This window comes from Strigops habroptila, chromosome 6 (genome assembly GCF_004027225.2).
Source record: "Strigops habroptila isolate Jane chromosome 6, bStrHab1.2.pri, whole genome shotgun sequence".
NCBI classification, from domain to species: domain Eukaryota; kingdom Metazoa; phylum Chordata; class Aves; order Psittaciformes; family Psittacidae; genus Strigops; species Strigops habroptila.
Window position 1 is genome coordinate 76255141 of NC_044282.2, and position 18806 is coordinate 76273946.

An 18806-nucleotide genomic window follows, 5' to 3' on the forward strand; every position below is an offset into this window, starting at 1 on the left:
GTTGCTGAGGAAGGGCTTTTGTGAGCGCTGTGCGCTCTGATTTGGGGAAGCTGCTTTTGTGGGAACAACTGTCTGTAGCCTGGGGCTCTGAATAGCGAAACTGTGCTGGCAAGATGACTTCACGCTGTACCAGTAAAGCTAGGCTGGTAAAACTCAGCAAGCGTAAACTCAGGCCTTAGTCATCCAGGTTTACCTGCTGGCCTCAGGGTTATGCACAAACGAGGCAGTTCTGACTGGGATTTGGTGTGAATCTCCCCAGGATGTGTCTCTGTGTGACGCTGCTCAGCTGTTGGTCATTTTCTGTTTTGGACATTTGTGGTTGCTCAAACTGGCTGAGGAAGGAAGACAAAGGAGTTGCTTCATTTTCCTGCAGATTGTTCCTGTATTTCCTTGGCAGTGGGCCACCGAAGGCCTGGCCAGGCACGTGGCACCGCTGTGCTCACAGCCAGTACATGGGGTCACAGCAGCACCCATTGCAGCAGGTTGCCTCAGGCTTTCACATGCTACCATTTTTCTGAGGCCTTTTCTGAAAAGAGGACTAAAAATGATCAGACAGTGGTATTTTTGTATTTGGGGCCATGTAGAAAACTCCAGCGTGGAAAAAGTCACAAGGAAAAGCTGTCTAGCTGGTTTGATTTTTTTGAATATGGGTGACTGCGTTTACCTTCCCAACCCATGAACCTTCTCTGTCAGGAAAAAAAAGTGACACTAAGGCCTAGGAGATACGCTTTTGTAAGAGGAACAGTGATGGTAATAAATAGTAACACCATAAAACAGTCACCGGTGTTCAGCACCAATTTTCATAAACCAAAGCAGAGATGAGTCAGGGAAGGCCTCTGGTTTCCCTGCTGCCAAGTCCCAGTCCTGGCCCAGAGTTCGCAGTCTGGATGGACAGACAGGATGGACGCTGACACTGTGTCCCAGCTGGAGCTCAGTCCAGGTAGTGCGCCGTCTCCTTGTTCCTTTGCTCCTGCACTATGGGTCACGCCCCAAGGACTGGCACATGCACTTGCTGCAAGGTTTGATGGCACTTCCCAGCCATGAGCTGCGAGCCCAGGATGCAGGAACCTGCTTTTCATTTGCATTAGTACCCCACTGTGACACAGAGACTGTTTCCTCACCCATGTGTACAGTTAATGGTGGGTGAGGCCAGTATCCTCACAGAAGTGCAGATTGTAACAATGGAATTCATGCAGCTTTTCTGCAGCACCATTTCTACCTTGGTGGAGTAGCTGCTGTGGAAGCGGCAATCTGCCTAATGCAGGCCTGTGATGGGCTGTGCAGAGCAGATTTAATTCTCTGTAATGAGCATGAGTGGAGATACCATGTTGGTGATTTGTTTAAGAACAGAAATGTAGGACATGTAAAGAGAGAAATTAAGGACAGGGGAGGCATGTTTTGGGTGGTGGTAGCTAAAGGAATGGTTCTTACAAAGGACCTGTGGAACCCAGGTTCCTGGGTGTGTCAGGTTTATTCTTCTGAGAGCCACGTAGGGCAGAGAGGGAGACTGCTAGAAGACCATCTCAATTTCTCTTTGTTCCTTGGCTGCAGGAAACTTCCACCGTAAAGCGTCAGTGATCATGGTGGATGAGCTGCTGTCTGCCTACCCACACCAGTTTTCGTTCTCTGAAGCTGGGCTCCGGATCATGATAACCAGCCACTTCCCTCCCAAAACACGTCTCTCCATGGCCAGCCGCATGTTGATCAATGAGGTATGTCTTTTATCTCCCCCCTTCTCCTTCTGAATTTGCCTTTTCCTGTAGCAGTGTTTAGGTCAAAATGGAACTCTTGTGTTTATTCTGGGTCCCTGATAGCATTTTCCTGGTTTTTATCCTTCTGACACTGATTATTTACATGATTTGCTAGATCATTCTTTGCTCTCTGTCCACATGGAGATTTTAACAGAGAACATTTCAAGTCATTAAGTGGTTGTGTTACCTGTGGCTGTTGCTCACAGGAGGTATCCCCTGCATTGATCTGGCATTAATACCGCTTGCGCTTATTTAATAAGATGGTACTCCACTGAGTCTGCACTTAGTCTGCCCCTGGTGTTGGAGTACTCCTGAAGTCAATTCCACAGCCACTGGCCCTTCTCCTATAAAAGTTGTATATGTGAGATTTATCTGGTCATCTGCAAGCAACCAGTGCTTTAAATGTAAAAAAAATCTGGTTTTCAGCAAGAATTTGTGCCTGTGTTTACAGAGACAAAGGCTGATCAACAGCAGGACTTACACCAATGGTGAGTCAGAGGTAGCAATCAAAATACCTATCAAGCACGTGGTCGAGAATGGAACAGGTCCCAGCAACTCTGCTGAGCGGGGCGTGAATGGCACACGGCGGGATGAAGACATGGCTGAGGCTGGGAATGAGACTGAGAACGAGAATGAGGATAACGACAACAATGAAAACGATGAGGAAGAGGAAGAAGATGACGATGATGATGACCATGAAGGGCCATACACACCTTTTGACCTACCCAGTAAGAAGCTCCTGGGTTTGTGTTGTTCCAGAAAGCAAAACTTAATTTGGGTGTGCCAGAAAGCATCATGGATATGTGTTGAGGCAGAAGTCTCTCAGAGAGCTCCCATCAGCCCGCACCTCACAGTGTAGTTCCTGGTCACAGGTAAAAGATGAGAGGAACTGGGAAGCAGCAGCAACTTCTCAGGATGCAGACTGCTGGGCTTGGACACACCTCTACTGCAGCTCACGCGTTGGCCTGGCACTGCTGTTGCAGTCAGAGGGGAGAGGCAATTTCCACGGGTTGGTTCCTGCCCCCAAAACCTGGGTCACCCTCTGGAGAGACCAGTCTTCTCTGCTGACTGCGGAGGAAGCTGAGGATGGTGGGGCCACTGGCAAAGGTGCTTGAACGCAGGTCAGATGCATCTGCATTTGGGCCATCGCTGGGAAATGAGGAGTGATCTTACCTCAGTGGTAAGGTGCAGTGCTAATGGAGCCAGGGCAGTGGTGGTGCTGGTGTGGAGCAGAGACAGAAGAAGGTCCTGGGCGCCTCTGCTTCCTGCTGTTAACTAAGCATGCCCAATGTCTTCTCACTCTTTCTGGAGGGCTTAGAAAGTCAGAACAGCTTCGTGACTTGTGAATAACCACGTGTGCTTGAGGTTGCTGAGCACTGCGCCAGCAGGATGGACATCTCCTTTTGCCAAGTCCCTCTTACCCTATCAGGGCTCTAGTCCCAGGATGATTATAATGTATCCCTGCCCTACCTTGGACTCACAGTTGCCAGAGCTGGCAAGATCTGCTGTGTTGCAGAATACTGTAGGGACTGGTCCTGCTCTTTACAGGTGAGATAGTTTTGGGGAACTCCTGTTCAGATCTCCTCACTCAAACAGCATAGCTGTAGTTTGAGTAAGGAAAAAAACTGAGACTTGAAGACAGTAATTAAGATATATGAGGAACCATGACACTGAATTCATAGTATGGGAAAGGTTGGCATGGGCCTCTGGAGATCTCTATTTCAAACCCCTGCTCAGAGGAGGTTGCCCAAGGCTGTGTCCAGTTGAGTTTTGATTATCTGTAAGGGTGGAGATCCCAGAGTCTTTTCGGGTACCTGTTCAGTGTTTGACCACCCTCGTGATAGGAAAAAAGAATGCACAACTTACGGTAACATCTGTTCTGAATTTCCCTTATTGCAATTTGCTCTTACAATTTCCTTGTGCATTTCTGTAAGGGCCTGGCTCCATCTTAGGTGGCTGAAGATGGGTTGGTTCTCTTTCTAGAACTTACTTTTATGTGGTACCTGTAAGAACTTGACCCGGGGATGGTAGTAGATGTGCTCTGACCCATTGCTGTGAGGGACGCACTTCACACTCCTTCCTTGTGCCCCTCTCTGTCCTCTCATTTCTGCCATCACACCATGATCTTCTGAACAAGCTATGTCTTGTCATGTTCTGTTTGGATGGCAGTTAGGTTGAGGTGTCTCTGGCATCTTGCTTGTTAATATTAACAACATAATAACATTCTGAACTAAAACAGACTAGTATAGTGATTGTTTCCCTTTTTATGTTTTGCAGCTGGCAGGATAGAAATTTTGAAGTGGCTCTTCACATGGCCATTGAGTTTTGTCCTGTACTTCACAGTGCCCAACTGCAACAAACCCCACTTGGAAAAATGGTTCATGGTTACCTTTGCGTCTTCTACACTCTGGATTGCAGCTTTCTCATACATGATGGTGTGGATGGTATGTACCAACTAACGCAGAAACCACAGCCTGGGAGAGGCAACAGAAGGTGGTTTTGTCAGCTTAGAGAAGTGTGTAGAAAGTTCTACGTAGCTGATTTTTTAGATGAGAAACCTTAAGTCTGCTTCAGCTTCTATTAGACCAGTCCGCTCTCAGAGAAGAAAATTAGGGGCCAGTAGCCATAACCTTTGAACTTTATTCAGGGCTGGAATTTCACACCGATTCTTTAATATGGGAAAATATTACACTTGCACCAGTTTAACACCTCCTTATTGTACAGGGCAGTGTAAAGAGGCCCTGATGCAACTAAGAATCTGTCATCAATAGCTCTTCATTTTCTTGGAGCAAGCAAGCTTGAGAGACAGAGTTGCGAATGGTAACACTGAACTCAAACAAAACAAGACTTTTGAACAAAAGCATCACATTCAGCCAAATTCTTGCACAACTGCTCTAGTCAACAGGAACTGAATTCTACCTCACTATCCTGAAGGTGGAAGGGGATAAATAAAAATGAACACAAGGAAATCCAAGCATAGTTGGCCTGTTCACAGGGGAGTTCATGCACTGGCTGGGTCACTGAGCCTGTTAGGTTGCTGCAGGCCTCATTACATGATACACGTAGGTGAAAAGTGTAACTTGTCCTCGTTAGGATTACAGTAATACTGCACCATGGATTATGTTTCTTTTAGAGCAGTCTCTACTCTTAAGCAGAATTGGACAACGATGGGGCATTTGCGCCAGGAGAGAGTCTAGCATGGAAAGCCTGGTTTTGTGCTGCTGCACTTGCACGATGCATGGTCTGTCTCTGCATGGAGTCCAAAAAGCATAGAGATGCCTTACTAAAGCCCTGGCCACTGCCAGGGAAGGAAAAGCAGTGAAAAAATCTTCACTGCCTTCAAAGTTCAATCTTATCCTAAATGCAAAAATAAATGTCAGGTTTTTCCTGCAAACTAATCAAAGCAGTTATAGAAGAGGTGTTTCTGTTTTGTTTTCAATAATCCATGTTACCCTGAGCAGGAAATAGAAAGTTACTGGTTTTCTTCTGCTTTTCATCTGCGAGGATGAGGTGTTTTTCAAGAAAAAAACTATTCCAGCTTTCCATAGCTGAAATACCAGAGCCCACAGCGTCACTGTGCTGCTTCTAACATATGGTTCACATTTCTTGGAGTGTGCTGCAGAGAGCTGAGAAGAGCGATTAAATGTGGCTAATAGAAAATGGGCATCCGAATTTAAAAATACTAATAATTTTGAAGAGCAGCAATTTATCATAGACTGCATAGCAAAGGAAAGAGGAAATTGAATGTATGTCCTCTCTCCCACTAGGAATTGGGCCAAGCTAGTCTCTGATTTCAGTTGTTGTAAACAGCTTGACAGTGTATTTCCTCTCCTTAGGTGACAATCATTGGCTACACACTGGGAATTCCAGATGTGATCATGGGCATCACTTTCTTGGCAGCTGGAACCAGTGTGCCAGACTGCATGGCAAGCCTTATCGTAGCAAGGCAAGGTAGGTTCATCACAGAGATGTCATACTGCTATGAAAGTGTTTCCTTGTGTCCTCTTCCTCTTTAGGTAGCACAGATGTGTCCTGAATGTGATAACATACAGAGCCCTTTTCCTGACGCTGAAATTTAAAACAAGAACAAATAAGGAAATGGTTAGCTGTTGAAAAGCAGCTAACAGGTTCTTAATGATGGCATGGAACAAGTTCTAGTACTATTGTCAACTTCAGGCCTTCCCCAAAAGTCACAATGTGTTTCTTTATTTAAATACTGTCCATACAGAATTGTTTAGAACATGGCATAAGGGTCATTCAAGGTCACTTTCCAGCTTTTCTCCACTGTCATAAAGACTGGAAGATACTACTGTTTTTAAGGAAAGCTCCCCCCCATCCCTGTGACTCCAGCACCAGATATTTTAAGAGAAATAGAAAGTTGTCAGTTCTGCTTTGGGGAACAAAATCGGTGGCTCTTCCTTGAAACAGCCAGCTACGTAATAGACTACCTAATAGATCTAATCTGATCAGTCCAATGTAGAAACTCATGTGCCATGGTTATAGTAGAGCATCAGGAGTCCCACTAAGGATGGCACCGGAGTGCTGGCAGGTCGCAACTGGCACAGCCAGTGGCCAGGGTCCCCACGGCAGCAGAAGATTAGCTGAAGGAAGTTCTCAGATGATCTCTAAGATGGATCCAGCAGCTTCAACCCGGCTGGACTTGTATGATGGGGAGGGCAAAGGGGAAAGGAAAGGGACGGGGTGAAGGTGATCTTCCTTGACTCTTTGCCTTAATCTGTGGAAATTGTCTCAATTACCTCAGGTGAATGTGTTTCTGTTTAAAAGCTGAGAGACTTTTCTGAGGCCTGCCTGACTGAACGTGGTTTCCATTCCTGCAGGTATGGGGGATATGGCTGTGTCCAACTCCATTGGAAGCAATGTGTTTGATATTTTAATTGGCCTAGGCCTCCCATGGGCTTTGCAGACCCTAGCAGTGAATTATGGATCTTATGTAAGTCCTACATTTGTTCACATTATTCTTTCTTTCTTATTTATTTACCTACTTATCTATAAAACAGGTCTATTCAGGGGGAAAAAGTCAAAAATTCTGTGGATTGGATTTGAAGAAACAAATAGTTTTGCTCTTTTATGATTTGGGACAAGTAGCAATTAATTGTCAGTCGACATTCCCCATCCTTTGGAGGACAAAGTACTTCCATTTCCGCCTTAAATAAGCTAACGTACTAAAGTATACTGCATTTTCATGCACTTGAATGATCATGTTTCTAATAAGCCAGAGGGGATAAACACAGAGGTGGAAAGGACAGAGCAGACCTGTAGGGTGTTGGGTAAGAAAAATTCTAGCATTACTAAACTGCAACATGAAGGAAGTTGTTAAATAGCTGGATATTTCAGAGCATGACCAACATCATGAAACACTGCAGAGCTTTCCTGTTTGAGAAAAACTATCCAACACCACTGAAACCATCCTTCTTATCATCCTTCCCAGATGATAAGAGCCCCACCCCGAAAGTTGCAAGCTCCCTTCAGAGGAGGAAGAGCAGGAGATGCCATGAAGTCCTGGAGGGAAGTCACGGTTGCTATTGCTGTTAGCTGGACACCACTCAGACAGCCGTGTAGGACAGAGGAAAAATCTTCATTACAATCACTAAGTCAATGCAAAATTAAAAGACTGGAGAATGACAGAATTGTTCAGGTTGGCAAGTACCTCCAGAGATCGTGTAGTCCCCAAGCCTCTGCTCAAAGCACGGTCAGCTAGAGCAGGATGCTTAGGACCATGTTCATTTGGGTCTTGAATACCTCCAAGGACTTAGGCTACATAACTGATAAGATCCCCTGAATCTTCTCCAGGCTGGGCACTCCCAGCTCGTTCAGCCTCTCTTTGTATGTCAGATGCTGCAGTCACTTAAATCATCCTTGTGGGCCTTCACTGGACTCGCTCCAGGAAGTCCGTGTCTTCCTTCTATTGAGGAGCCTAAAACTAGGCCAAGCACGCAAGATGTGTCTCACCAGTACCGAGTAGAGAAGAATCACCGCTCTCTACCTGCTGGAAACGCTTCTCCTAATGCAGCCTAGGATGCTGTTGGTGCTCCATGCCACAAGGGTGCATTGCGTACTTCAGCTTGGTGTCCCACCAGGATCAACAGGTCTTTCTCTGCCAAGCTGCTTTCCAGCTGGTCAGCGCCAGCATGCACTGATACATGGGGTTATCACTTCCAAGGAGTTTCCTGGCTGTGCATTTTTCTAGCAAGTCCAAGTCCCTCTGGACATCAGCACAACCCACTGGTACAACCAGACTGTAATTTAGGATGTGCATTCTCCAAAACCCCACAACATCTAAGAAAGCTTGTGTTTCTTTCTTAATAGTTGGTGGAGACATTGCTGTTACCTTGTTAATCACATCTGTGGGGATCTGATCATGTCCATCTTGATATTTTATTCCCCAACACTGGATCTCCTGTGCAGGTCCCTTGACCTTACTCTGTTTTATGACAAAAACGGCCTTCAGAAGAATTTGGATTATTTTCTTCCCTTTCTCAAAAACTTCTTTGCCCCACATGATAATGTCATCAATGTATTGCAGCTGTTCTGGAGCTTTCCCCTGTTCCAGTGCAGTCTGGATCAGTGCATGGCAGATGCTAGGGCTGTGTTTCCACCTCTGAGGCAGTCGATTCCAAATGTACTGGACGCCCGTCCAAGTAAAAGTGAACTGTGGCCTGCACTCTGCTGCCAAAGGGATTGAGAAAAATGCATTGCCAATATCAATTGTGGCATCCCACTTGGCTGCCTTTGGCTCCACTTCATATTGAAGTTCCAGCATGTCTAGTACGGCAGCAGTCAATGGTGGTATGACTTCATTCAGGCCACGATAGTCTGTGCTCTCCATTAGACTTTCACACAGACCGTATGGGTGAGTGGGTCCTGCTGATCACTCCTTAGCTCTTCAATCTACGGATCAGCTTATGGATGGGAATCAGGGAGTCTTGGTTGGTGCGATATTGCTGCTGGTACACTGCTGTGGTTGTGATTGGCACTTGTTGTTCTTCGACCTTCAGCAATCCCACAACAGAAGATCCTCTGAGAGACCAGGCAAGGTGGACAGCTGCTTAATTTCCTCCATTTCCAAGGCAGCTCTACCAAAAGCCCATCAGTACCCTCTCCTGAGATAGTCTATGCCAAGGACGCATGGAGCCTCTGGGCCAGTCACAATGGGGAGCTTCTCCCAGTCCTTCCCAGTTAGGCTGATTTCAGCCTCCAGTGCAGGCAGCTCTTGGGATCCTCCTGTCACTCCAGAAATACAAATGGGTTCTGCTCTTCAATGGCATCAGGGTACGCTGCACACCAGTGTCTAATAGAGCCTTATACTCCAGTGGGACTGTCGTGCCAGCCCATCTGATCCACACAGTCAAGTAAACCCAGTTGTCCCTCTCCTCCGCCTGGCTGGAGGCAGGGCCCCTCTAATGGTGATCATAAGATTCTTCATTTACTTCTTGTGCAAAGGGATTAGAATTGCTTTTCATAGGAGTCAGAGTAAAATCGGTTCTTTCACTCATCTGGGAAACTGCCCACCAGAGACTGGAGCAGCAACATACCAGAATTGGAGAAGAGGATCTGCTCCCTTTCCCCTTGTTGCCTCTGGGCTGTAGTGTACACATGCGTGTGGCAGCATGGCGTGCTGTGATTGTGCCCATTCTGAACTTTCCCAGCCACATGTGGTAAAGTGGCTTCACACATTAACCAGCCAAGCAGCTGCTCCCAACCAGAAGGAGATTTATGGGGTTTCATTCTGAATGTGAAGAGCAGTCTCACTGCTAATGGTGCTTTCAGCTGCTATAGCACCCTTTGTAGGATGAGCTTGTGTTTGAGCCTTCCTTAACCTCCCTATAGGCAGGTAGGTGTTTCAGAGCCCATTTTACAGATGGTGTGTTTTGATTTGAACTAAGCAGAGACACAGCCTGCAAGCTTGTGGCTGGTTGCAAGACATCAATATATTGAAAGTGAGGTCCCTGTTACTGCATAGTTCTCTCATACTCCTGGCAGCAATCACAGGAAGCCCCATGCTGAATCAGGACATGTTGTTTAAACAAGTTTAGCCTGTGAGGTAGTGCCTGAAGGGGAAAAATACAGCTTGTGATCTAGTAGATAAGACAGGAAAAGAGCAAGAGAGGACCTGTAAAAGAGAAACTAATGGAGTTGTTGGAGCTCACACAGTAGGTAAGTGGCAGAACTGGAAATAAACTGTGAATCCCGAGACATGTCCTGGTGCTGGGTTGCTAATCATAATCATTTTGATTAAGTGCCTCTCCCACTTCTGACTGCCCCTTTCCCAGGCCCATTGTTGATGGATGTTTCAGCCTATTTAGTTTACTCCAAGAAAGGAAGGGAAAACCATCTTTTGCTTCTTGGGCTGCACCTTGGTAGCATCTGTCACCTGTTTTAGAAAAGGAACTTCCCCTTCTTATGTTTTCCTACTCTAAATGAAACATTTTCCTGTAGGATGTAGGTACCCTGCAAGTGGAGGCTTCAGGGCAGTCACAGCCCCAGCCTGAGCATGATGTGATGGTAGGAAGCTGGCACACCAGGCAGTGCTTTGCAAAACCCTTGTATACTCCAAGGAGCTGGTCTCCAATACCCTTTACCCTGCCTCCTTGTGTTATCTGTTACCACAAGCCAGTGTCTCAGTGTGATCATCAGTGGGCAATACTGGATTTTCATTCTCTTCCTTCCAGTGCTGTCAGTCCAAACCAAGATGGAGAATGCACCATCTCATGTTTCTCCAGGAAAATGTTAGTGTTGGTGTCCTCAGCCTTTGCCTTCAACTCAGTTGTCAGTCCCATAGTTCTTGGTTTGGGACAGGCCACTGACACTTTTCCCATTGAAAGGCAGATCCAGTCAATATCAAGCAGCTTCCAGTTCAGATCTCTTCTGTTTCTACAATGTCTAGTCTCTAACCCAACTATATGTTTACTGTTTTAATAGTCCATGTTATTTCTGGACACCCAGTGTCAAGGCACTAACTCTGCCTTCCTCTGTGCTTCCCACTGGAGCTTCCATCTTCACTACTCAGAGGTCACTTGGACACCCTCCTGCTGCAGCTCTGACCTTCTGTTATCAACCACAGCTAATGTAGCATGCCAGCAGGACTTTCGGAGAAAAAGCAGCATCCCTCTGGACCTAGAGAGACCTTTGAAAGAGTTTGCTTTCTCATCTCTTCCAGCTCTGAGTCCTGGACACATTGCTGTCTGTCTAATGCTGCAAGCATCCTTCCCCAGTGGCCCTGGCAAATCTAGAGTGGAAGGACATTTGTTCTGTGGCTTCCGTCCAATTGCTTCCCTCTGGAATCATTTATTTTTGGATGAGAAGCTGTAAACCAGACATCAGCTAGGAGTATTTTAAAGAACAGGAATTTTAGCCTAAGGATAAAGGGCCAGGTTCATTTGTTCACATCAGCATTTGGGAGCATAATCATATGTCTGTCCATCACTCCTCTGCCTGGTAACTTCAGCCAGTTGCAGCAAAATTTGACAGTAAGGTAGAAGTCTTAGAGACATTACATTCCCTTCATGCAAACAGGCAGCTGGAAGGAGAAGAAGTAACCCCAGTGTGAACCTTGTTAGACATCAGAGAATCCAGAGGGAAGCAGACGCTCGAGAAACACATACTGAGACAGCAAGCATCACTGCTTTGCTACTCCCTGACCAGTTTGCTGTTCACTGTTTTAATTCCAAGGCAGTATGATGAATCTTATGATATTAGGACAAAGCTTGCCTTCATGTCTTCACAGCCAACATCTGTGTATCTGTTCCCTGCCCATTCTGTACCTTAAATCCTCTGAGGGAGGAGGGAGGATAGGTTCAACGGATCTGCCACTCATATGGGCAAACATTAAGGCTGAGGTTAGCAATAGGGTGGTGACTGAGTGTCTGCAGGGGTCCCTGCTTTCCACAGCATCACCCTTCACTTCTATAGATGTTACTGCTCCTCCTGCTCTGGGGAGCCACTCTTTTCCAGCTGTCACATTAACATCTGTAACCTGATGTGCTGGTATCACTGCAGCAACAGTATGCAGCTTGTCAGCTATTAATGGATTCGTTTATTGGCTGATCCCCAAAAACTATGGATGGGCATAGCAGCCGGTGCATGCTGAAGCTAAAAACTAGTCCCTCTAACTTCCTGGAATAGTTTGTATGTATTGAGTGCATTTGCTCCCTGGTTTCATGGTGCAGAGACTGCGATGATTATACTGTAGTCAATAGAGGAGAAGTGTCTACAGCAGAAGTGCTTGGTGCCTTCCTAACAATGCAGGAGTACTCTCCAACCATAACCTTTGCATTTATTGCAATATTTCAAGTGTCCGTGTGCAGCGCTCCATGTTGCATGTTCCAGAGCATGTACCCTCTGCAGTGTGAATTGTATGATACAGAGCAAACAAAGTATGTTTTCTTAGGGTCTCAAAAAAGGTCCAAGAAGGAAACATGCAGGAATGCAGCACATATCTGAAGCTCCAGGTATTGAGACCACTGTCTCATGGCAAGACCTGGGGAATGCAAGATTTACACTGAATTTCCACTACAAGGTAGGGACACTGCAGGAAAAAGATCCCCAAACAGAGGACCTGCAGCTTTTTCAGCTAAGGGACTGGAAACATAGCAGAGCCCTTCTGATATTCCTGAATGAAGTAATTTCACTCATATTTGGACCCTGGAGCAAAATCAGTTTGGGTTTTGGCAATAGCTCCTTGTTTTCCCTTCAGCAACGGCTAGAAAAGAACTGACAAATGGAATCATAGAATCATAGAATCATAGAATCGTAAGGGTTGGAAAGGACCTTAAGATCATCTAGTTCCATCCACCCTGCCATGGGCAGGGACACCTTGCCCTAAACCACGTGGCTCAAGGCTCTGTCCAACCTGGCCTTGAACACCGCCAGGGATGGAGCATCCACAACCTCCCTGGGCAACCCATTCCAGTGCTTCACCACCCTCACTGTAAAGAACTTCTTCCTTATATCTAATCTAAACTTCCCTTGTTTAAGTTTGAACCCATTACCCCTTGTCCTACCACTACAGTCCCTAAGGAAGAGTCCCTCCCCAGCATCCTTGTAGACCCCCTTCAGATACTGGAAGGCTGCTATGAGGTCTCCACACAGCCTTCTCTTCTCCAGGCTGAACAGCCCCAACTTTCTCAGCCTGTCTTCATATGGGAGGTGCTGCAGCCCTCTTGTCATCCTCATGGCCTCCTCTGGACTCACTCCAACAGCTCCATGTCCTTTTTATGTTGAGGACACCAGAACTGTACGCAGTACTCCAAGTGGGGTCTCACAAGAGCAGAGTAGAGGGGCAGGATCACCTCCTTCAACCTGCTGGTCACACTTCTTTTGATGCAGCCCAGGATGCGGTTGGCTTTCACTTTTTTCACTTTTATCACTTTAAAAAAAAAAAATCACTTTTATTTTGTTTCCATTGGTTTTCCTCTGCTGTTCAGCGTCAGCCTCAGTCTGATTATTGCCTGCAGGAGCTGCGCGGGAGTAGCTGGAGCTGGTGGCAGCTTTGCATTTGCTGCACAAGAAGCAGGGAGATGCCTCAATTCAAATTCAGTCAGAGCAGACTTTGAACTTGTAGACCTCTCATGTGTGACCAGTCAAAACACAGTGTTCTTCTGGCTTTCTTCAGCTGCTAGATACAAGCCAAACCTCAAAGGGGAGTTTGGGAATGTTGATTTTTCCTCCTTGCAGTATGAGGGAGTTCTTGGTCCGCAGACAGTTTTCTCCTGAGAAAGAAGCATTTCCTATTCTTAAACAGAGAATGAGCTTTTCCTTCTGTCATTAAGAGATTCCAGTTGAGGCCCTTTTTCTGCTCTTTGCTAAAGACTGAAATTATCTCCTCCCTTACTGGGAGTTTTGAATGTTTTGCTGTCTCTTTTTCCCTGGACTTGCACATTGTCACATACCCTGAGAAAACCAATTTCGTTGCCTCTTGCAGGAAATGCCACTTGTCTTACAGGAAGGCTGCTTCACTGATTTCTACCCTACTTTGGCAGATCAAGGATATATTTTTCTTAAGCTTTTGTGCCAAATTTCAAAACCTTCTGAGCTCCTGTGCTCACAGTTAGAAGTCACAATAAGAAATAGAGCAGGCTACAGTGATAATCAGAAAAGTGGGAATAGTTTGTCAGTTGAAACTATTTCCAGAGCCGTAGACTTTTGGGCAATCTGTGAAACAGCAGCAGGTAGTCCAAAATCAAATGCAGAAACAGAAAGGATCCTTCAGGTTAGTTAGTCCAAGAAACCTTTACAGCGAGAGGCATCTGGGCAACAGGCTTAAACAGGAATTATATCCACAGTGAGGGAGATTTCTTACTGGCATAAGTCAGCTTGCTCCAGGCCTGTCTTAAATAACGTGGAGACCCTGGGCATGGTGCCTGAACGTATGCCATTCTCCACATGTGCAAAAGTCAAGTGGGGTCAGACTCACTGCACGTGCCAGAAAAGCAATGCATGAGACACAGTTGGACTCACTGCACACACCATCCAGAGCTGTTCCATGCATAAGCAGCAAGCCAAGTTAGTTGGAGTATTTGTGTGCACATGGAGTAACTCCACAGCATGTATACTGCAAGTCCAGTGCATCTGGAATTACACTCCACACCCATCTATGAAATCTATCTCCCATCCATTCCAGGGCAAATCTGCTTTGGGGACAGGCTTACATCAATACTGTTTTTTCCAACTGTCTTTCTGTTGGTTTTCATTTGCTTCTCACTAGTTTGTAGCCCTTCTCAGCCATGGTTTTGGTCCTCTTCTGTACCTTTTCTGCCTGCTGCATGGCACAGCAGGGTGCTGCCATGCATGCTTCACCTCCTGAGCCATGGTGGAAACATCTGGAATTCTGCACAGCTTTTATAGTGCTTTGAGCTCACCCAAAGCTCACCTCTTTTTACCCAAAGAGTTGCACTTTTTCTTCCAGAAAGTCCAGCTGTGATACATATCCAGTTCAGCCAAATGAGCTTCCTGACAAAGTGCATTCCACAAGTAACATTTGCTCACCGAGAGAAACCACCCTTTGCTATGTACAGGGAGAGGTTTTAATCCTGCTGTCGCATGGCAGACTAAGGTATTAGGCAATGACCATAATAAATGTCCCAGTTGTTTGCAGAGCAAAAAGCACTGGAAAGTGAAAACTGCATTAGAAAACATCTTCCCCCGCCCCAGAAATCCTTTCTTTTGATGGAAATAGTCAAGCTTCATAAAGGAAAGTTCTTGTTATTTTGGTTAATTACTAGTTAATTGCTTTACTCAATAGTGGAGGCTGGGCTAGATCCTAGGCCAAGACACATTGCTAGTTAAGCCTGAGTTGCAAACTGCTAACCTGGGGTGAAACTCCAGTGTTTTAATGCAATATCACTGCAAGGGAATATCAGTGCTCAGGCTGCTGGAAGGGGGGTTGGCACATTCGCTTTGCCCATGTGGGATCAGTGTTATAAATAATTAGCATATGCTTTCTAGTTTTGAATAATCCTTAATAGCAACTTTTGTTCCCCTGAATGACCTCCAAAGAGGAACCTTGCAGATAGTCCAAAGCAGGCAGCACCAAACACCTCTCTTTGGAAGCATTGTCCTCAGCAAATTAGACACAGAGGCCTTTGGAATAGTCTTCTTTCCAAATGCCAGTTTTATGGAGGCTAATGATGTAACTGAGAAGCAGCATCTGTACTTTAGGTTGAATTCAGACATTTTCCATGCTAAAATAATTCCAGCTGCTTCATTTGCTTCCTTTTCCTGTAAATTCCTTTCCGATTGATGTATTTGATGCTGACAGTTTTTACAGATATCAGTAGTGGTCAAACAGAATTCCTGATCAAAATCCATACAAGAATTTTTTGTAAAATAGTATCTGTCTTTCCTACCAGCTGCTGCTCATATGGGGTAGCAGAGAAGGTGCCTTTCAATTTGTATTTTAGTTACACGAAGTTAGGTTGGGGGCTTTTTTGCATTTTAGAATAACTAAAATAGAAATCTAGCCTCACACTAGACCATGTTGCCCAAGGCTCAGTCCAGCCTGGCCTTGAACGCTGCCAGGGATTGGGCATTCTTTAGGCAACCTATGCTAGCACCTCACCAACCTCACAGTAAAGAACTTTTTCCTTATATCTAACCTGAACTTCCCCTGGTTTAGCTTGTCCTGGCTCCTTGATGTAACAGGAAATACGGTGTGGGGTATCAAAGAAAAAGGTCTTCTGGGTCAGAACCTGACTTTGTCCCAAAAGCAGCAAAAACTTTGAGGTTTGCTCAGGACTGATAACAGATGCTGCAGTGGCCTTAGAGACATCTTCTACAAAAATACATTCCCTCCTGTCCACGACTTGCAACCTGCAGTTTACATTATCAGTGGGATCATTACATTTTTCACCTTCAGTTATGCAGACAGTCCCAAAATTGGCCTTCAAACTCTGAAGCAGTCCAAATCCTTCATTTCTTTGGACAATGTAGTGAGAATATTGTACTTTACATTAATGGCCATTGGAATATAATGGTCCTGCTGTACATACATACACTTACAGCTTACAGTTACTGTCTTAAAGAAATCCTGTAATACCTTTAAGAAAAAATGATCATCATGGCTGGAGTCTTTTTTAAGATGGCGAAATTGGTAAAGAAGGAAAATCTGCCATTTGTGTAAGCCAGTATTTTAACATACATGAAGATATCAGCAAATCTCAGGGGCCAACAGAGCTCTGCATATTGGCGGGAGGATTGTGAGTACAGATGCTATAGCAATTCCAGGGTGTAGTAGCTGTGCAAGACCTATTCATGCTTGTTATGATTTATTGGAAGTACAGCAATACATCGTCATGCTGAATTTTGAGCATGTACAGCAGGGGAGAGAAATCCTTCCAGGATTGTCTTTATGCAGCATGCTTGACCTTGTCCCCAACATGAATTTGCACGGAGGATCCTGGATGTATGGAGTTCATTGCAGGCTCGGGTTTGCAAAATGTCAAAACCAATAACCTTTTCCTTGACTGCGGAAATCAGACTCTCCCCTTAGTTGTCCTTGGGGAGTGAAGCTCCATCATTACTCTGGATTTGGGAACATTTGGGTGAGAAGTTTTTCCCAACCGTGTGATACAAGTGCCTCAGCACTCTTGCAGTCATGTGGTGCTGCTTGTCACCGAATGAGCAATAATCACTTCTTGTGCAAATGGGCTTCTTTATAGTCTAACTGCAAGGAAGCAGCAGTGAAAAGTGGCCAGTGATACACACTCTCTGTGTTGACAGTTGAGAAAATAATATGGTAGCACAGAAGTTTAGTTTGAATTGTTTATTCAACTAAACCAGATTAAAAACCAAGAGATAAATCCAGCTATTAAAAAAAAAAAAATGTATTTTGAGGTGAATGAGCTTTCATTCTGGGAATCTTGTCTGCAGATTATTTGCAGGAACGGACTAATGCTTCTGCTTTTCCTAGTAGACAAATGTAGAGCAAGCTGAGCAATTAAGAATTGGATACCAGTCCATCTAAGGAAGATCACTGCATTTAGTTTTGCTGTTTGACCTCAGCAGCAGAGTGGTGTGACTGAAAATATACCTGCACTCCAGAGAATCAAAGTCTACTGAACAAACAGTAGCAATGTCCTTTTCTAAAGCATCCTTGAAAAATACTTGTACATAATTTCTTGCTAAGATTGATCTCTGCCAGGAAAGTTAAGTAGTCATTTTACTCTAAGTAGCAATCAGTTTTGGTGACTGTCAGTTGAAACTCAGCTTCACGCAGGTTTCATTGCATAGAGGGTACAGGGAGGAATACAATAGGCGGTGTTACCTTATGGTGGCCTTAAGATAATAATTGATAATAAGTGGTCTAAAGATTTGCAGTGCAGTCACTCATGGTACCCACGCCGCAGCTTCCAGCTGCCCTCATGCTTCCCTGGAGATGATCTTCCCTGGGAGGAAGTATCCTTCACACAGTAGCCCCTGCAGAAATGCCTTGAGAGCCTCCATCTGAGTGCTCTCTTGATGATACTGCAGATGATACTGCTTGAGAAGATAGTATAAAAATACCCAAAGGGGCATTGATTGAGCTCCTCAAGAGAAGAATGGGAAACTGAGGAAAAGCACAATCCTAGCTGAGGAACAGGATTGGAGAGGTGTTTTACTCCCTCTAGTCTTCCTATGTAGTTCTAGGTTTATGTTGCATAAAATAATGGTTTTAAATATATTTAGGGCTTAAAGATGCAGGTGAGTGCCTTTGGTTAGACTCTAAAGCCTCTAAAAGTAGCAGTTAAATAGCTCCTCGGCTTTGAATGTGTATTTTGGTTCTCTGCTGGCACAGTGGCTGCAGTTGCGGCTCTGTCATGGAGGTGGCTCCATCAGGCCTGTGGTGTGCCTGGCTACCTTAGTGATGGTATCTCTACACAGCCCTGCAGACAATAAAATGATTCTTTGACCTATTTGCCTCAGTGCTAAGTTATGCTCAGCCTGTGTTAGTGTACCATGCCGCACTGATAGCGGTGATCTGCAGCAGCTGAGGTGCAGGCTGTGAGATTACTGACTTGTTTCCTTCACTGAGATGAGTAAGAGTAGGGAAGAAATCACGTGTTTGTGTGTGTCCTTGTTTATTTTCCCCCACTATGAAGCAGTAATTGATGACTGAATGCAAAATTTCCTTTCCCTTGTTTATTCTTGCAGGACTGACATAGGAGTTAAGTGCCAAAAAGAAAATTCCATGATATAACAGTATAAGGAATGACAAAGCCTGTGTGAGGTGTAACAGTTCGAGATGCTGTCAGCTCCTAAGAATGCTACTCTATCAGTACTCTTTCTTTGGTAATAGGGAGCATGCAAAATAAATAATCTGTGATGTAATGGGTCTGAACTGGTGCTTACAGCTTGCAAGCCAGTGTTCAGCAACTCAGCAGTTTAGGATTACTGAATTATCAGCAGAGAGAAATACTGTTGCTTCAAATTGTGACATGGTTTTATAAACTTCCTTCTTTTACAGATTCGGTTAAACAGCAGAGGACTTATCTATTCTGTCGGTCTCCTGCTGGCATCTGTTTTTGTCACAGTATGTATATAGTCTTTTGTTCTTCATTT

At 45.1% G+C, this 18806-nt stretch overlaps 1 protein-coding gene across 4 annotated transcripts in view; it reads left to right on the top strand.

Moving 5' to 3' along the window:
• SLC24A3 (solute carrier family 24 member 3) overlaps positions 1-18806 on the top strand; it is a 172733-nt gene that overhangs the window by 141381 nt on the left and 12546 nt on the right. For 2 of the 4 annotated variants that reach the window (XM_030489142.1, XM_030489144.1), the window contains exons 11-16: positions 1552-1712; positions 2203-2479; positions 4029-4195; positions 5588-5702; positions 6590-6702; positions 18712-18777. In XM_030489142.1, coding sequence (XP_030345002.1) covers positions 1552-1712; positions 2203-2479; positions 4029-4195; positions 5588-5702; positions 6590-6702; positions 18712-18777 — 899 coding nt within the window. Of the gene's footprint in view, positions 1-1551; positions 1713-2202; positions 2480-4028; positions 4196-5587; positions 5703-6589; positions 6703-7200; positions 8034-18711; positions 18778-18806 lie in introns of those variants that run through there. The other 2 variants (XM_030489140.1, XM_030489141.1) reach the window with 1 other exon arrangement.